General features: G+C 42.9%; 1 protein-coding gene across 12 annotated transcripts in view; it reads right to left on the bottom strand.

Moving 5' to 3' along the window:
* tnrc18 (trinucleotide repeat containing 18) overlaps positions 1 to 17,023 on the bottom strand; it is a 182,453-nt gene that overhangs the window by 118,305 nt on the left and 47,125 nt on the right. For 11 of the 12 annotated variants that reach the window (XM_048551911.2, XM_048551910.2, XM_048551917.2 and 8 more), the window contains exon 3: positions 1,450 to 1,626. The exons of the other annotated variant lie outside the window; for it this stretch is intronic. In XM_048551911.2, coding sequence (XP_048407868.2) covers positions 1,450 to 1,626 — 177 coding nt within the window. The remainder of the gene's footprint in view (positions 1 to 1,449; positions 1,627 to 17,023) is intronic. 12 annotated transcript variants of the gene reach the window in all.

Genomic DNA, 17,023 nt, shown 5'->3' with positions numbered 1-17,023 from the left:
CAACCCCATCAAAGTCTTTACGTCAACTCCAATATTTGAACTGATAAACCACTGCGTCCAAAGGAAATTATTAAAATAAATGTTTTAAATGTCCCTGTGGTTTTTCTCCTGCATCACTCATAGCAGTGAGTGGATTAATCTTGAATTCCTGGAGACTTCAGAACAGCCCTTAATAGGCGGTCAATGCTTTATAATGGGAAAGGAAACATGAAACGACGAGTCGCCTCTAATGTACTGGAGGCTGGCTGGGGGACAAGTCCTTTAAAGCTGGCAACAATAGTAATATTGGGGAAAACAGCCAAACTGGGATAATGGTGATGCTGACTTAGTTCCATTCTCAACCAGTCTTCCTTTCCATGGATGCCCGTAGTGGTAGAGCTGTGCACTCAATTCAGGTTTTGTTATGGGAAAGTTTTTCTCTAGTTCTGTTTGGAAAACTGCAGAAAACTACTAATTCTACCTTTTTCAGGGTTCGGATTCTAATCCCAATAAGTTTATCAGATGCAGCCTCTTCCTATTTCTTTGTCTTTTCAGAGAATTTCACATTGCTGAGTAAGGCCATTCAACCCAGTCCACTTTTGTTGACTCTTTATAACAGACGGTTCAGTTTACTCTACATCCATGTTCTTTCGCCACAGCTCTCCGTTACCTTCCGCCCGCTACCCTTTTCTAGTCTTTATAGAATCCCTCTTTGAAAGGTGCCACCCAAATCCTTTTGTCACCCTCCTTCCCTCAGAATCGAGGGTGAACCCCAGTTCATTGTGTTCAGAGAATGGGTAACAACCCTTTCATACAGTGCACCTCAGGTGATAACAATAATTGCAATGTACATCAAATCATCTCTTCCCCTACACTCCAACTCGCTAACATTTTTCCCAAAGACATGAAATTGAATTCCCAAAACCTTCCCACACTTTTGAACGCTTCACTTAATTCACCCCGTAACCTTCTCTGCTCAAAGGAGAACAATCCCAGCTTCTCGGGTTCCTTCTCTCAGCAGCAATAGAAAGAAAATGAGAATACGATCACAAACATCGAACTAAAGTCACATTTGAGACGGTTGGAAGCATCACAGTTTGCTGTCCACACACACACACCCCTCCCTGCCAGCTAACGGAACACCAGGATTGCAAAACCAACAACGTCACTTCATTTACCAGGCGATTGGATAACAGTAGGCGATTGTGTGTTAGTGAGTAAACAGAGTTACAAACAGCTGTGGCCTGTCAAGCAACAACTGTTTCCAGATGAACTGAGTGGGAGAACTTACATCCAAGTTCCTGCGATATTACTGCTTTCCTACTTCATTCCAACTAAAAAAAACTTTGCAACACATGTAATGGCTGATCCCTAAACCTTTTGCTGATCCTAGCTGCCAGCAGACTTAGTATTGCCCTGTAAAACCCCAAGTAGTGAGTGCGGTTGAGAATGATTGTTTTGTTTTATTACCTTCAGGAGGGTGCGCGACCCAGAGCTGTGCCATCTGGATATTTGTGGGGGTGGGTCCACGGAAGGAAGGGTCAGAGGGCAAAGGAGCAGGGGTTCCATGAGGTGCAGTCGAGGTCCCTAGGCCACTGGCGACGAAACCCCCAAGAAAAGGAGTTGAGCCACCGGGGTAGGCATCACCTGATGTGGGGAGAGGGAGGGGAAGGGGGTGAGAGACAGTACAGTCAGGATCTGCTTTTTTTTTATTGTCCACAGTATTAACCATTCTACAATATATTTTAAAGTAAAAATTGCCCTACATACACTCGATTCAATTCAAAACACAGCAAAAGCAAGCAGCATAACATTTACTGTTACGATAGATTTTTGCAGCATTAAACCTCCCACCTTTGCAATGTCTTTTCAAAACCACCATCTGAGCTAATGGATTGAAATGAGGCTGAACTTAAAAACAGTGCCAGTTCCCATCACTGTCCTTAAATCCAACACCGGCTTCACAGCGTGTGCTGGACCGTGACTTGAAAGTGTTCGTGGCAAGGATATGTCACGGAGTGATGACACAGTTACAATGCTAGGGAGATCAAGTTCTGTCCCAAATATTCCAATCACCAATGTAAGTTCTGAGAAACCTGTCACATCAGACACTGTGTTCATTCATACACATATACTTAAACACCTAGGGGAACTGCAATCGTTTTTAATTGGGAAATTGAAAAGAAAAAATACTATATGACAAACAACCCACAGTAATCTGTATTTATAAAATCTAAATTTTTCTTGCCCCTCATTGTTGAGGCCAAGTGAGATGCCTTCCTTCTCAGCTTGTTTCTGGTTACATGGTCATCACACGCTTATGGGTAATGGAGTAAGTCACAAACTGCGTCTTTATTTGTTCAGATTCTGGGATTGTTCGAGGAGCATCAGGGAGGTGAGCTCTGCAATTCCATCCTTTTTCCAGTGTAAACCACAAATCAGCAGCAATGAACAAGATGCCTCACATTTAATGAAACGGTAAGGGGAAGATTTGAAGAATCCACAACTGCCAGCGGCAAAGCTGCATGCTGAAGCACAACGTAGTCAGAATCTAAACTTTTTCTGTTGTCGAACATTACCGTAATATACAGTTTACACTGATATATGGGAACCATCATGCAGCTAAGCCCTTGTTGATCAGTTGAAAAAGAAAATGTACAAGGAGCCATCTGCTACAGACAGACCACACACAAGTACAAGCCTTGATTCAGTGGTAGCGCCCTTGCTTTGGAATCAGAAGGTTGTTGGTTAGAGCTCTGCTCAAGGACTTGTGTATAAAATCTAAGCAGTACAGGGGGTACTCTGCTGCGTGAGGTGCTGCCTTCTAGCATCATTAGAACTGCCGGGGGGGGGGGGGGGGAGTCACCTTGGGATATGAGTTGGTATTTATCATTCAACCAACATCACCAAGAATGTAACACCATTTATATGCTACAAACACAGAAATCACTGGAGAAACTCAGAAGGTCTGGCAGCATCAGTGGAAAAAAAAGCAGAGTTAGCATTTTGGATCTGGTGACCCTTCATCAGAACCACTACAATGAGGACCTTGCAGCTTGTATACAATTTGCCTGTTTTTTTTTCTCCCCTGTATTACATCAGTTACAAAAACTTCAAAAGCACTTTTTGGTTTATAAAATGGTTGAGGATCTCCTGAGGTGTTAAAGAAATTACTTTATGATTTCTTATTTAAACTCCTTGACTGAAAAGGTTTCCCTGCAGTAGACAATTTAACCGGGGCTACAAATGCCAGATTACAGATGACAGGTCAGTGTCAATGGCTGAGATGAGCAAGTTCCTATGAAGTCAGTAATGTAGGAAAACAAGCTTTCCCCCTCAAAAGGGAAAAAAAATTTGCTATGCACACAACGTTCTGGATGAGCCGAAGGTCACTGCTTCACAGCAAGAACTCAGATATGAAAAGCAATGTTAAAATCAACAGTACAAAATGTTTCACTTGCAGACTGACTGTCTCCTTAAACACTGTCACTCTCAATCACAGGTTCAATGTTAATGGGAAATAAACCTGGAAACCCCACCACAGCACTAAGTCGGGATGTGCATTCCAGTAACAGTGCATTGGGGCAGCTTGCACCTCTTCTTCATATGACCTCAACAGGCAAATCACACAACTTCCCCCAAAAATTGAACACCGTTTGAATTGTTAGGGATTCCGCACTGTCCTACAAAAAGCACGGCTTTAGATCGGACACATTTGGTTCTTGATAAAATTTACACTATGAGGGTCGTATCCTATTGAAGTGACCAAGCACGCCTCTAGTTTGTTCATGTAGTTTAACTTTTCTCCAATCTCCTTCACAGGCATAACAACAACAAACAATAGTGATTTGTATTTATATAGTGCCATATATGGGATAAAACTTTCAAAGACTGCTTTGCAGGTGCGACGTATAGCACCATCTGACACCAAGCTGTAATAAGGTATTATGGCAAACACACAAAAGCTCAGTCAGAGAGACAGGTGATATAAAAGAAGGAAAAATGAGAGATGAGGAGAGGTTTAGGTAGGGATTTCTGTGCTTAAAGCCTAGGCAACTGATGGCATAACAGTGGAATAATTAAAAATCCAAGATTTTGAAGTTGTCATAATTCGAGGAGTACAGGCACCTTGGAGAATTGTGGGGCTGAAGGGAGATTGGGAGATGCAAGGTTATAAGGCAATTTGAAAACAATGCTTAGAATGTTAAAATCAGGATGTTGCTTGACTGGGTGACTGGTGAATGGGACTGGACGTAAGTAATAACCAGCAACAGAATTGTGGTTAACAATTTCAAGGAGGGTGAAATGTGGGAGGTCAGCCAGGAATGCATTACTCCACAGATAATGAAGGAATGGATGAGGATTTCAGCAACAGATTAGTCGAGGCCAGCGATGGCCGAGCAATTACTGAATTGGAAACTGTTTCTTTAACATAAAGAGCACTATGTTGCAACTATCGGACAATTTCTATACCCACTCCCTTCCCTTTTAGAAGTGATGCCTAATGAACACTGCAGTCCTTAGACTGACAATTCTGCTTGTTTTACATTTACCAATTCTCAGAACAGTGATCGCAGCTTCCCCAAGTGGCTCAGTTAATAAATTCCACAAATGAGGTGTGCAAAACTGACATGTTTAAACCGGGACATTTCAAGCCCTGACTGCAGTATTAGGGGACTCCAGTCAGTAATGAGGACCTTGTCTTAAATGATGCCGACAATGACACCACTATTCGCAGCCAAAGTGGAACTGTTTGACTAATTCTTGCCAATTGTGCTCAGCGATTGTGCTGCTATAAGAGACTGGAACTGATTTTATTTACACCGCATATGCAGTCTAATTATCAATATTCTAACTTTTTTGTTACGTGCAGCCCATTCAATTAAATGCACAGTACAGTTTTTATTTTATTTTGCAACACAAAGCATGTGAGGTATCTTAGAGAGGGTAACAGGCTAGCAGCCTGATTGTACCTTTCAGATTTCTGCCCTGTTGCATGCATGCTCATTTTACAAGGATCTCAGATAACTATCCTCCATTCACTGCTACGATAATGCGATGGCTTTAAACGGTTATTTTGTCCTTTTTTTTGAAGCGAGGTTTTAAGGCAGAGGAACCAAGCAGTCTATGAGAAGATAAATAACTTGTGAAGCCTTGGGTGTTTTTCTTTAAAGTTGCAATGATACATGCAGCCTGAATGGATGGGGTCAAGCTCCCATCCACAGAACCAAGTATTTTAGTTTCTTGGATTTTTGGGAGCAAAATCTGCTGGAGTTGTGAAAGGCTGCCATATCTTTCTTTGCTACAGGTGAAGGCTGGAATTCTCTCTCTCTCTCAGAATTGTCTTTTGATGTTCTTTCCTCCTGAATTGGAGAACTGCATGTGAGACAATGTGTTTTATTGAGTTGGCTGTTGCCAATAGTATGTTTATGGGATGTTACTATATTGGAACAGTTAATGAGTAATAGTTATTGTATCTATTATTCTGCTAAGTGCTACATAAATGCAATTACTTTCTTTCTTTGATATCAACAGGCAGTCACAATAAACACAAAAAGCCTTCCTATCAACAAGGAGAATTCACAGCATTTGTATGCAGGGCTAAAAGCTAAGACAGACCACTGTTTGTGTAAAAACCACAGTTGTCTAGTGTTGTTTAATTAGGCCCGGTTATCAGAGTTAAATATTAGGCCAGTACGACTGTGGTTGTTTACTAAAGGACCGTGTTAGGTGATGCACAAAATGCATGAAGAAAAGCTCAGAATTCATTTTATGTTAATTAGACAGCAGCTTGGAACTTAGAAGCAATCTGTTCAAACTATTAGAGCAGTTTAAAAACAAAAGTGGCTTGTGTTTAAAAGGTACTGACGACAACGGCAAGAAATGCTAACACTTCACAAGGAGAAGTGCCAAATAAAACCTCATGCTTTTTCCCTCAACTGCTGCCTTCTATTGAAAATCTGTGCCTCCATATTAAATGACATAATCTTACCGATCTTTACCTGATTTCGTCCTAAATAACCTGAATTCCACTGCGAACATTTTCTGACTCACTCCAACCTTAGCTGGAGCCTTGAGTTTGAAATACATTTGCACAATTCGTTGCACAGCAACAAAAGTGACCTTTCACTGATAATTTTTGTGGAGAACCCCAACTGGTTTGCTAATGCCCTCAAGGGAAGACAGCCTCCTATCAGAGGGCAGGATTTACCCCTCCACAAAAACAAACAATTGGGCGACTGGCACTCGGAAGACTCTGACCTTTCCTGACACAACAGGAATTATGTTGGCACATTCCAAGGTCCAGGACTATGTATGAGGGATAGACTGAAGCCTGGGGCAGTTTCTGGCAAGGCGCACCGGGGAAAGACCATGGTCTGAGGTCTTCCTGCCGAAGTTAAGTGGGGTTCCATCCAGTTATTGGACCCTCCTCATGCATCAAATGTATGTAAATATAATTTGGTTCAAGTAAGAGATGCCTTTGGTTTGTTTGGATAAAGTTTTGCTTGTTTCCTTCATTTGCTACTGCGCAGAACCAAATTGCATTTGTGACTACGCATCTACATAAAAATATCTTTTATGAATAAGTATAATATGAAATTTAGAAAAAGGAATCATGTTCCAGGTTGCCCATTGTAGACGTTCCCAATCCATCACCAGTCACAGCCAACGAAAGGCATCAATTTATCACCGGCCTGATTGATGGTGTTCCCAGGAGGTGAGAAAAGTGGCAGCCCCCCCAGATGGGAAAACCTGGATCACCAAGTGTCCTTTCTGAAAGGAAACTTCCAGCTCTCCACCTGATCCGGTCAAGACGTGACTCCAGACCCACAACCGCTGACTGGCCTGAAGTGGCCTGGCAAATTAAACCTGAAACAACTAGAGGTGGGTGACAAATGCTGTTGCCGACAGCAATATTTACTTTCCCCAAGAACACATTTTGAAATGAGAATTGTGACGCTGGAAGTTTGATATCGGCATCACCGTTTCCAAAGACAATATGGAGGTGAAGTCAGCTTTCTTTCAATGCCACATATAAACCCAAAACAGTGTGTGTGTGTGTGTGTGTGTGTGTGTGTGTGTGTGTGTGTGTAGGAAGTAAAATTCATTTGTGTGAAGTCGTGATGCCATGCTTGAGAGCGGGCTCATTCTGGGTTGAACCCAGATTAAAGAATAGGGTTATAGGTAGAAAGCATTCTATTTTATATCGAATTTTATAAGTATGTGCCAGAGATGATACAACCAGGAAAACGAGAGTCATCCCGTTTACAGGGACGTTTCTAAAATGCTTGGTTTAACTCAAGCTTTTACACATTTTGATTTTCCACCAAAAAGGGGCTAATGGAGACTTTCCCAGGCCTCATACTCTAACAATATAACATAATTCATCAGCTGTCTCTGGCATGTTAGGACTACCAGTGCCAACTCCTCAATAGTAAAAATAGCAACCTTTCAAAATTAAATGTTTGAGAGCAAATGTTTCTCTGAGGAGAGAAACCTTTGGAGAGACCAAAAGTTGCCTGTTTGCAGACATCTCACAGATGTCTCTAAGCACCACAAGGTTTCATTGGCTGATGGGGATGAACTTGTTAATATGTAGAAATAGGAGACCGTTAGTTTTGGGTTAGAAAGTGAGAAAAGGAGCAGAAAAACAGCTGGCTAAAAAACAACTCACCCTTCATTTATACTAACAAGCTTGTTGTTTATACAGTGACCTCAACAGGAAGTGAACGAGGATCCAGCTGGGGCACGTCATTTCTTTTGTAAATCAAGTGGCTGGATATGGCTGTGCAAGGTTAATGCAGGTTCCTGGGCTACTTTTGATCACTTGCAAAGGTCAGTAAAGAATTTTCCAGATTGTCCACCATGCCTTCCTACCCCTCATTTCTGGTGATGCATTTATTTTGTCTACTTTTCAACTTAACCACAAAGCCACATGGGTTTATGGCAGGAACCTAGAATGGGATATGTCTATGGGGATCTCACTGACTGGAGCAGCAGGCTCGATGGGCCCACCTCTGTTCCCGTATCTCATGGGAGTAGAAACCATCTGGTCGTCATGATGTTCCAGGCATCGTGAGTGCGGGGCAATCTCGGTTTTTGGTTTTCGGCCCATCATTTGTGTGTGTTCCTCTCTGAATATCTATGGATTGTCCCCTCTCAGATGTTTCTTTCTGGCTTCTCCTTGAAGATGCCAGATCACTTTGTGGTTGCTAACTGCCTCTCTTGCACAGGTAACCATTCTCCACCTCAGGTGTGACAACAAGTGTTGGTCCAGACATCACAGGTGTGGCCTTGGGCAGAGGGTCTGTGGGTAACAGGATCACAGTTGATTTCACTTCCCTTTACAGCCCAAGGTGCTGCTTGGAAGTGTAAAGCAGTAACTGCGGCCTGTGAATTTGGAGTAAGTGAGGAATTGACCTCAGTTTGCAGACCCATGGAAGCCCATTGGCCAAACAGGCCCGTGCTAACTCTTTGCAACAGTGAGCCACTTAACCTCACTTCCTACTGTCCGGCAAATATTCCCTTTTCTGAGTAATTCTTTTCTGTACGTTCCTGTTAAATCTGCCTGCAGTACCCTTTTAGGCAGCAAATTTAACAATTCACCATGTAAACGAGAAGTTATTTCCAGTTTCTCCTTGTTATTTCTTGGTTAATTATCTTAAATTTCCATCCTCTAGTAACTGACGTGCCTGCCAGTAGAAACAGTTTCTTCTTATTAACTCCATCAGAACTCCTCATCGTTTTCTGGACACCTTCAACCTTAGCTCACCCTGCTCTAGGAAGAACAATCCCAACTTCACTTGTCTTTCTGCAGAACTGGAGCCCCTCAGCCCTGGCACTATTTGGTAAATCTCCTTTGTAGTCTTTCTTAGGCTTTGACACACTCCTTAAACTATAGTGCACAGATATGGTCACAATACTTTACCCAGGGCTAACCAGGGAGCTATAATGGCTTAACATAACTCCACTGAGTTTGAATTCCTGGTCTGAATCCCCCACCACCATATGTGTAGATTTCTTAGCAATTAAATCACAGATTTAGCTTCACGCAAAGGAGAACCGTTTCTGTTTTGCAACAGACTGGACAAGCAAGAAATTATTTGAGGATAGAGTTCACACGCAGATACACACATTACCACACAGCAGGATTGCTCACAGTAAGGGGTCAGTGTTTTGTACATAATAACAAGGCGTTCACCTCTTTTAATGAATCCGCAAAAACATGAATTTATTAAAAGCAGTGAAGGCTGTGTTAGCTCAGTTACCCTAACACAGCCTTTAGCCTGAGGAAACACATGGGTGTTAGGGGAGGAAGTCAAGAAATATTTCCTAATTGCCAATTTTTGCTCAACTTCCCCTGCAGAAGCTGAGTAATGTGCCTTCCTTCAACTTCCTCTGCCCTGCCTGACAACATTCAGAAAGAAGTATAATTATGTGCAGAAGACCAGTTTGACCAGTGGATATGGGAGTGACATCTCTTAGCACAAAGTTGTAATTCTACACAAACTCAGCCAGTTTTCTCCAAAAACATAAAATTGAGCAACATACAAATCACCTGGCAGAGTGTGCACTTCTGCAGTTCAACAGCCCCTGTACCCTGTTGTGCACACAACATCATTTATTCCTGTGCTTTAATGCTTAGAATGAGGCTGCAGCTGGAGCACTCATTAGAATCTTAGTCTTTGGCTGGAAAGAGGAGTTTCATCCAGGTACCCCTGCTCCTGATTGCTACATTGTGACTGGCGCCAGCAAAGTGCAAATGAGGACAGAGCTCAGCTGCAATGCTCTCTCCCCTCCCAAAAAGCAAACAGACTTCATTGCACAGTCCCAGCAGCATCCCCCCACCTCATTTGAAGTCCTCTTCCCCCACCTTAACCTACCCTCAGGAAATGAAATTCCATCCGTCGTGTTAAAATGCTGGCTGCCTACTCAGATGGGTGCATTCGAGTCTATGGAGCAGTTTGGAGATGTGAACGGAGCCCTTGTAGTGCAGCACCTCGCCTCGCCTCGCCTCCAAAAACCAAGAGGAATTGGGCTGCCGCGTGCGACAGCTGATTAGGCCCAACTTGACTGCTCTGTTTCCCCAAAGGACAACTCTGAAAGCAGAAGAGAGCTAAAGGTGCCCTTTTGTTTCTTCAAATCGTTTCCCTGGTGCCATTGGGTTCAAGGTATCCAGCTCTTCACAGGCCACGTGATTGCTCTGGGCAGCACAGTGACTCGGTGATTAGTACCAATGGACCCAGGTACAACTCCACCCTTGGGTGACTGACTGTGTGGAGTTTGGACATTCTTCCTGTGCGGGTTTCTGCCGGGTGCTCCAGTTTCCTCCCACAATACAATGATGTGCAAGTTAAGTGGATTGGCCGTGCTAACTTGCCCATAGTTTTCAGGGATGTGCAGGCTAGGTGTTTTAACCAGGGTAAATGCAGAGTTACAAGAATAGGGTGGGTGGGAGGTTTGGGTCTGGGTTGGATGCTCTTCAGAGGATCAGTGTGGACTCGATGGGCCGAATAGCCTGCTTCAACACTGTAGGGATTCTACGATGCGCAGCTCTGCGCAACTTGGCCCTCTGTTGGACAGGAAAGTGATAAGGCAACAGGCACTCTTCAATAGTCCAACACTCATCAGCTAGACACGTCTCAGAATGCTCGATACCTGGGAAACTTTCTTTTGTCTGATTGACACAATTCAGTTTCTACTGTTGTCATTATAAGATGTGAAGAGATGGTTGCTGCAGGGGGGCATTTTTCAATCAGCTGACTTTAATCATGGAAGGGCTAAGATCAATTTAGATTTGGTGGCATGGGAAAGTGAGTATGGAAGCTGATGTGGCCAACCCCAGTTGCTTAAGAGCAAGAGAGAGGAGATTCGTCCAACAGAATGTAATCACCAGCAAGGTGAGGTTTTTGGATTTTGGAAAGACTATTCTACGCATCAATTTTCAAAAGTTACATCGTACTTTATGGTTAATATGAGCCAAGTACCCATAGTGGCAGAATCCAGCTGCAAACCAGTTCTTATCAATCTCCAACACCTCACTACAAAAAAAGTATACTGAGAAGCAATACTGTGTGCCTATAAATATACAGAGTGGCCTTAAGTGTTGCGGTTATGTATTAAAAATGAAGGGCATTCAGTCAGAAGTCACTTTCACTCATTGCTGCCAATATGCAATATTCTGCAGCTGTGATTTAAGCAAGTCCCACTGCAGATGTTGGATACTCAGTACTAATCTCATATTAATATGGTTTAACATCCTGTTTAATATCCAAACATTAAAAACTAAAAACGTCCCAATCCTTGTACATTTTCTCAATCCTAATTCTTCTATGTTATCACTGGCTTATGGTTTGAATTAGTATTGCAAACTATGCTTTAAAAGAGGCCAGACTGAAATTGCTTTAATTAGTTTGGAATGAGGAACATTGAGAAACAGATGGCTGCTTTTTGTTCTTTCCACTCCTTGCCAATGTTGGCAAGGCAGTGGCACTGGGAGGTATTGTAAAAAGGGACTGGTACCTACAACATGTCTAATACTGGTCTATATAGTGCCAGGATGAAAAGAAAGAACCTGCATTTAATGCAGAACCTTTCACACCCTCAAGATATGTCAAAACATAGCACATTCAATCCGTCTCTACAAATCTGATTCAAATATTTCGTTTCAAAATCAGCACTGCGCTTACTTATGGCTTGTACCTAAACCGGCAATGTCACTAGGTGGCCCTTCCAACGACAACGAGGTTTTATTATGAAATGACAGATATGCAACAGCATGTCACTTTTTGTCCTGCTTTTATCACTTTTTTTCCTGCTTTGAACACTCTTCACCTTGACAATTCAGTTTTCTGACCACATTGATCATGTTAGAGTGTTATGGTCTAAAGTATGACTGGTAACTTTTTAGTTTAAAATCTTCACTTACTCCAGTATCACTGTGAGCCAGTGATGAGGAAGGGTCACCGGACCCAAAAAGTTAACTGATTTCTCTTCACAGATGCTGCCAGACCTGCTGAGCTTTTCCAGCAATTTATGGACAGATGCAAATGTCTTCATTTGATGATTTGCTAATAAAAATGGGGTGCCTTCATAAAGTACTTTATTGTGCCCTTTCGGAATATCCCAAACTCTTTCACTTACAACAAGACGATGTGTGTTCTGTGAGTAAATATCGCACCCATCTGTTGACAAAAGCATCCAGAAAATTCAGCAATGAACAGAATGACCAATTAAATCTAAAATCTGTGAAACAAATTAAGGCCAGAAAATGCTGTATGTACTCAGCACATCAGGCAGTATCTGTAGAGGGAAAACAGATTTAATATTTCAGGTCACCGAGTGATCACTGACCTTAAGTGTTTACTCTGTTTGCCTCCACAGATGCTGCCCAGCCTGCTGGATCCTTCCAGCACCTTTGGACATTAATTTGTGTTTCCAGCATCCGCAGCATTTTGCTTTTGTGACTGTGAACCAAAGCGCTGATTTAATAAAGAGCCAAACTGAGACATGTAATATTCGATTTAATCAAGGCAGCGATAACAGAGTTGGCAATCACCTCACAGTGTCACAAAATCCACACGTAAACCCTAACAGCACTCACACCAACTGAACTCTGCCCACAAAAACAAGGCAGGAACTCTTCAACACATTCCCAGCGGGCCCCTCTTAATTAAAAACAAACTCTATTCTCTCTTGGGGTCTCCCAGTCTCTGATGCCAGTCCTGCACCCCCCACGGGTGCAGCACATGCTCAGTACCATGCTGCAGTATTAGCCTTGACTCTCTGCTCAAGTCTCCTGAGTGTAGCTTCAATCCAAAAGCTTACAGCTCAGAGATGCGAGTGCTAGCCAAGGAGCCACCTTTGCATAAAAGATGCCAAAGGCGAGCTGGTGAAGTTAAGGCTTTTGCATTGTCATGTGTCTCGCTGCCCTCTGGATGTGGAAGCAAAACTGCTGCATCACTCAAACTACATTAATAAATGCTGCAGTTGAGTCAGGACTAGGTTGAAGCAGGCACGCCACTATTTAGACATTTTCCTTTAAAGAAAGGACGTTTTTCCAATCAGGCCATGTGACAATCACAGGAAGTTCTTGGCCTCTAGGTTTGAGAAAGATGTGTGTTTTTTTTACCCTTTACCCCCTGCTACAAAAGAAGTCCAGATGTTCCTTGTCAGCTAAGTATTGTGCAAGACAGCTGATTGCTAGAGGGAGGGCTGGTCTGTATCAGGCAGAGGCCGGAAACGTAGCAACAAAAGTAGAAAATGCAGCACCACATTATTTCCACACTTATCACAAGGGCTCTATTTTTTAATTAAAAGATTTATTTTTTTCATGATTCAGTGCCAGCGCTCTAAAATCTTGGGAGTCGCTCTGAAATTCTATTATAAAATCAATACCTTCACCCTTATTCATCAGTCAAGCTAACACCTTTGAGAATCAAAAGGGGACTCTGCCTGGTTAATGAAAACCATATTTGTTCTGGGGACACTTTTTCTCTCTTGTGCTGACTGAAATTATGGTTTGCAGTGACAAGCATTATAAAGCAGAAGGCTGTTAATCTATTTGCACTAAACTACACAGAGCACTGCAGGTCTGATTTTCACGTATTTACACTGGTTGTATTGACACTATAGTGCTGCTACTTGACATGTAAATGGGATAGTTAAGAAACCTGACCATTGCATATAAATTAGGAGGTCTATTCAGCCCCTCAATCCCGCTCCACAATTCAATGTGACCATGGCTGATTAGCTTGCGGCCTCAACACTTTCTTGCCTGCCCCGATAACCTTTCAGACCCATGTCAGTCAAGATTTCCATTAATTTCATTCACGCTATATGACTGAAGTGTCGCCGATTGCGCCTGCGTGGTTCCACCTCTGTCGGGTACCCTCCACAGACTCCACTGCATGGATCTGAGCAACATGTGAGTAGCCGGTGTCGAATACAGCTATTGAAAAGAATTAGCATTTTGAAAGATGGGCTAGATGCATGTGGGCACTCTGCTAAAACTACATGCCCAGTTTAAAATAACCCTCATGACATAATGCAGGAGATTTTCACTGAAATGAAACACCACAGAATGAGGCCATGCAGATAACTGAGTTCAGCTGCTGTAAGTGGAAAATAATGGGGGAAGGGGGTAAAAGATTTGATCAAATGACTTGAAGGGGCTTCTTGGTTGGAACTTATCTGGTGATCATCTCGTCATGAAAGACTGGAGGCCTGAGAGTTAACAGAGGCCCCACTCTATCAAGATAATGGTGGACCAATGATCTGCTGCAATAATGCTGTGTCTGGAAGGTTTTGTGATTTTCAAATGTCTATTGTGTTGGCTAATTTGCTTCCAAACAGACATTTATGGTTTACAACCCTGTACTAACATCGCCACTTAAAAGAGGTGTGTTTTCAGGAGTGGTGTAAAATACTTGCTCACACTTTAGACAATTCATTTTATTCCTTCAGTTTTGCCTCATTTACATTGTGTTTTGTCACAAATTCAAAAGTCAGCTGGTGATTACCTTTCAAAGTCATTTTGGGATGACCAGTACATAAACTGTATTCGTACCAGAGGCACAGTTCAGCACTGATTTAGACACAGAACTGCACTGTGATAGCAACATCGCTCCACTTTAAAAGAATGTATCTTTTTTCAAAGGATTCTTCAGAAATTCTTTCAGAGATAATAGGAACTGCAGATGCTGGAGAATCTGAGACAACAAAGTGTAGAGCTGGATGAACACTGCAGGCCAAGCAGCATCTTAGGAGCAGGAAAGCTGACGTTTCGGGTCTCGTCCCAAAATGTCAGCTTTCCTGCTCGGCTTTCTGTTTCATCCAGCTCTACACCTTGTTGTCTTCAGAAATTCTGGCTGCTTTTCCCACCGTTCCCACAGCAAACCACAAAAGACCAAAAGCAAAAGACATTGTGGCTCTGTTCACCCTTTGCAATTCTGATAAAGTGGTCAGGTGTGGGCAAAAAAAAACCTCCCGCCGGAGGGTCTGGGGGAGACTCTCCCTGGTAGGGTTTACACCTGGCACTAAGGAAGGTCACTGCAGTTGCTGGAGGTCAATCATGTCCGCTCCTCGACATCGCAGTAGGAGTTCCCCAGATTAGTGATCTCAGCTCAACTATCTTCATCAATAATTTCCCTTCCATCATAAGGCCAGATGTGGGGTAATTTGCTGATGATTACACCACTCACAACACCTCAGATACTGAAGCAATCCATGTTCAATGACAGAAAGACCTGGACAATATCCAGGCTTGGACTGATATATGGCAGGTAACATTCACGCCACACAAGTGCTAGGCAGTAATCATCTCCAATAAGAGAGAATCCAAACACATCTCTTCAATGTTATTATCATCACTGAACACCCCTCCCACATCCTTGGGGTTACCATTAGCCAGAAACTGAACTGTTCACCACACAAATACAATGGCTACCAGAGCAGTTCAGCGGGTGGGAATACTGCAGCAAATAGCTCATCTCCTGACTTTCCAAAGCTAGTCCATCATCTACAAGGTATATGTCAGAAGTGTGATGGTATAATCCCCAATTGTCTGGATGAGTGCAGCTTCAACAACAGTTAGAAAGCTCAACTGCATCCAGGATACAGCAGCACCCAGCTGCTACCTTCGACGTACACTCCCCTTAAAACGGACATACAATGGCAGTCATGTATACCATCCACAAGAACTCACCCAAGCTCTCAAAAGCCCCTTCCAAACCCCTGACCACTTCCACCTAGAAGGACAAAGGCTGCAGATGCATAGGAACACCTCCTCCTGCAATTTCACCTCCAAGCCACTCACCATCCTGACTTGGAAATATATCACCGTTCCTTCACTGTTACTGGGTCAAAATCCTGGAACTACCTTCCTAACAGCACGGTTCGGGTGTCCCTACACCTCAAAGACTACAGCTCACTACCACTTTCTCCAGAGGGATGAGAGATGGATGATAAATTCTGGCCCAGTCAGTGAAAAACATATCCCACAAATAAAAAAAAATGAAGAATAATATGGAGAACTTTCCTTCCACTTCCCTCACCAGAACATATTTCACCCCTGGCTCTCCCCAGCAATGATACACCCAAATAAAGGACCTGATTTGCAGCATTGCATGACTATTTCCCCCTAGGTCTCAAGCCTGCAGACATTATGAAGTGGAAGATGGGTCTGCATTCCTGCAAAAGAAAATCGCCTGGAGACTTGGGCAGAGGTGGTTAGTGATCAATTGTAAGGCAATGCACCTAGAGGCAAAGGAGGTTGAATAGGGAGGTCAGGGCTGGGTCGAGAGTTCAGGGTGGCAACAGGCCTGAGTGGAGTCTGTACTGGGTGCTATCCTTTTTTATTTGACAGGCTTTTATCCAACAGTCAGAGTTGGCCACCTGCCTTCTCTGTGGGATGATTCCACTTGGCTGGACAATTGCAAAGGGCCTGAAGTAATAGGCAAATTGCTGTGTGAAGGTGACATCATTGGAATTCACCAGAATCCTCCCTGGGCATTAGTATTCCAGGCAGGCAGGCAGGCTGCTGAAGGACAGTGTGTAATCAAATATAATTTTGTAACGCGTCCGACAGAACTGCCACACATTCAATTTCAAACTCACAAGAGATTAATCTGACCTGCTGGAAACAATAAAGTTAAGTGGGGGAAACTAAGGCAGCCAATGACGGACTTTGTATAGAAATATAAAAAAAGAACAATGGTCTGTAAGCACAAAATTGCTGTAGCTGTGTTTATATGTTGCTTCCATGTTTGTGGTGCTTGACAGGCTGTGTTTAAGTAGCGCTGAATGACCCAGAGACCATGAGGAAAGGAGCACTGTTTTCTATTCCAGGATTATAATTAAGTGACTGTACCTAATGATTTGTGAGAACATCTGCTAAAGCAAGTACCAGACAGACATTTACAGTATTAAATATCACAAAATACAATAATTACTAATACTTATCGCTGGATAATCAAGCGCAATCTTCTCATGGCATTTCAAGAGCGATAAGGAACAAGGAACAAAATTGTGGGCTCTGATTTGA

Source organism: Stegostoma tigrinum, chromosome 23, assembly GCF_030684315.1.
Source record: "Stegostoma tigrinum isolate sSteTig4 chromosome 23, sSteTig4.hap1, whole genome shotgun sequence".
Taxonomy (NCBI): Eukaryota; Metazoa; Chordata; class Chondrichthyes; order Orectolobiformes; family Stegostomatidae; genus Stegostoma; species Stegostoma tigrinum.
Note: the sequence above shows the minus strand (reverse complement) of the source record. Positions and strands in the feature narration are given on the sequence as shown.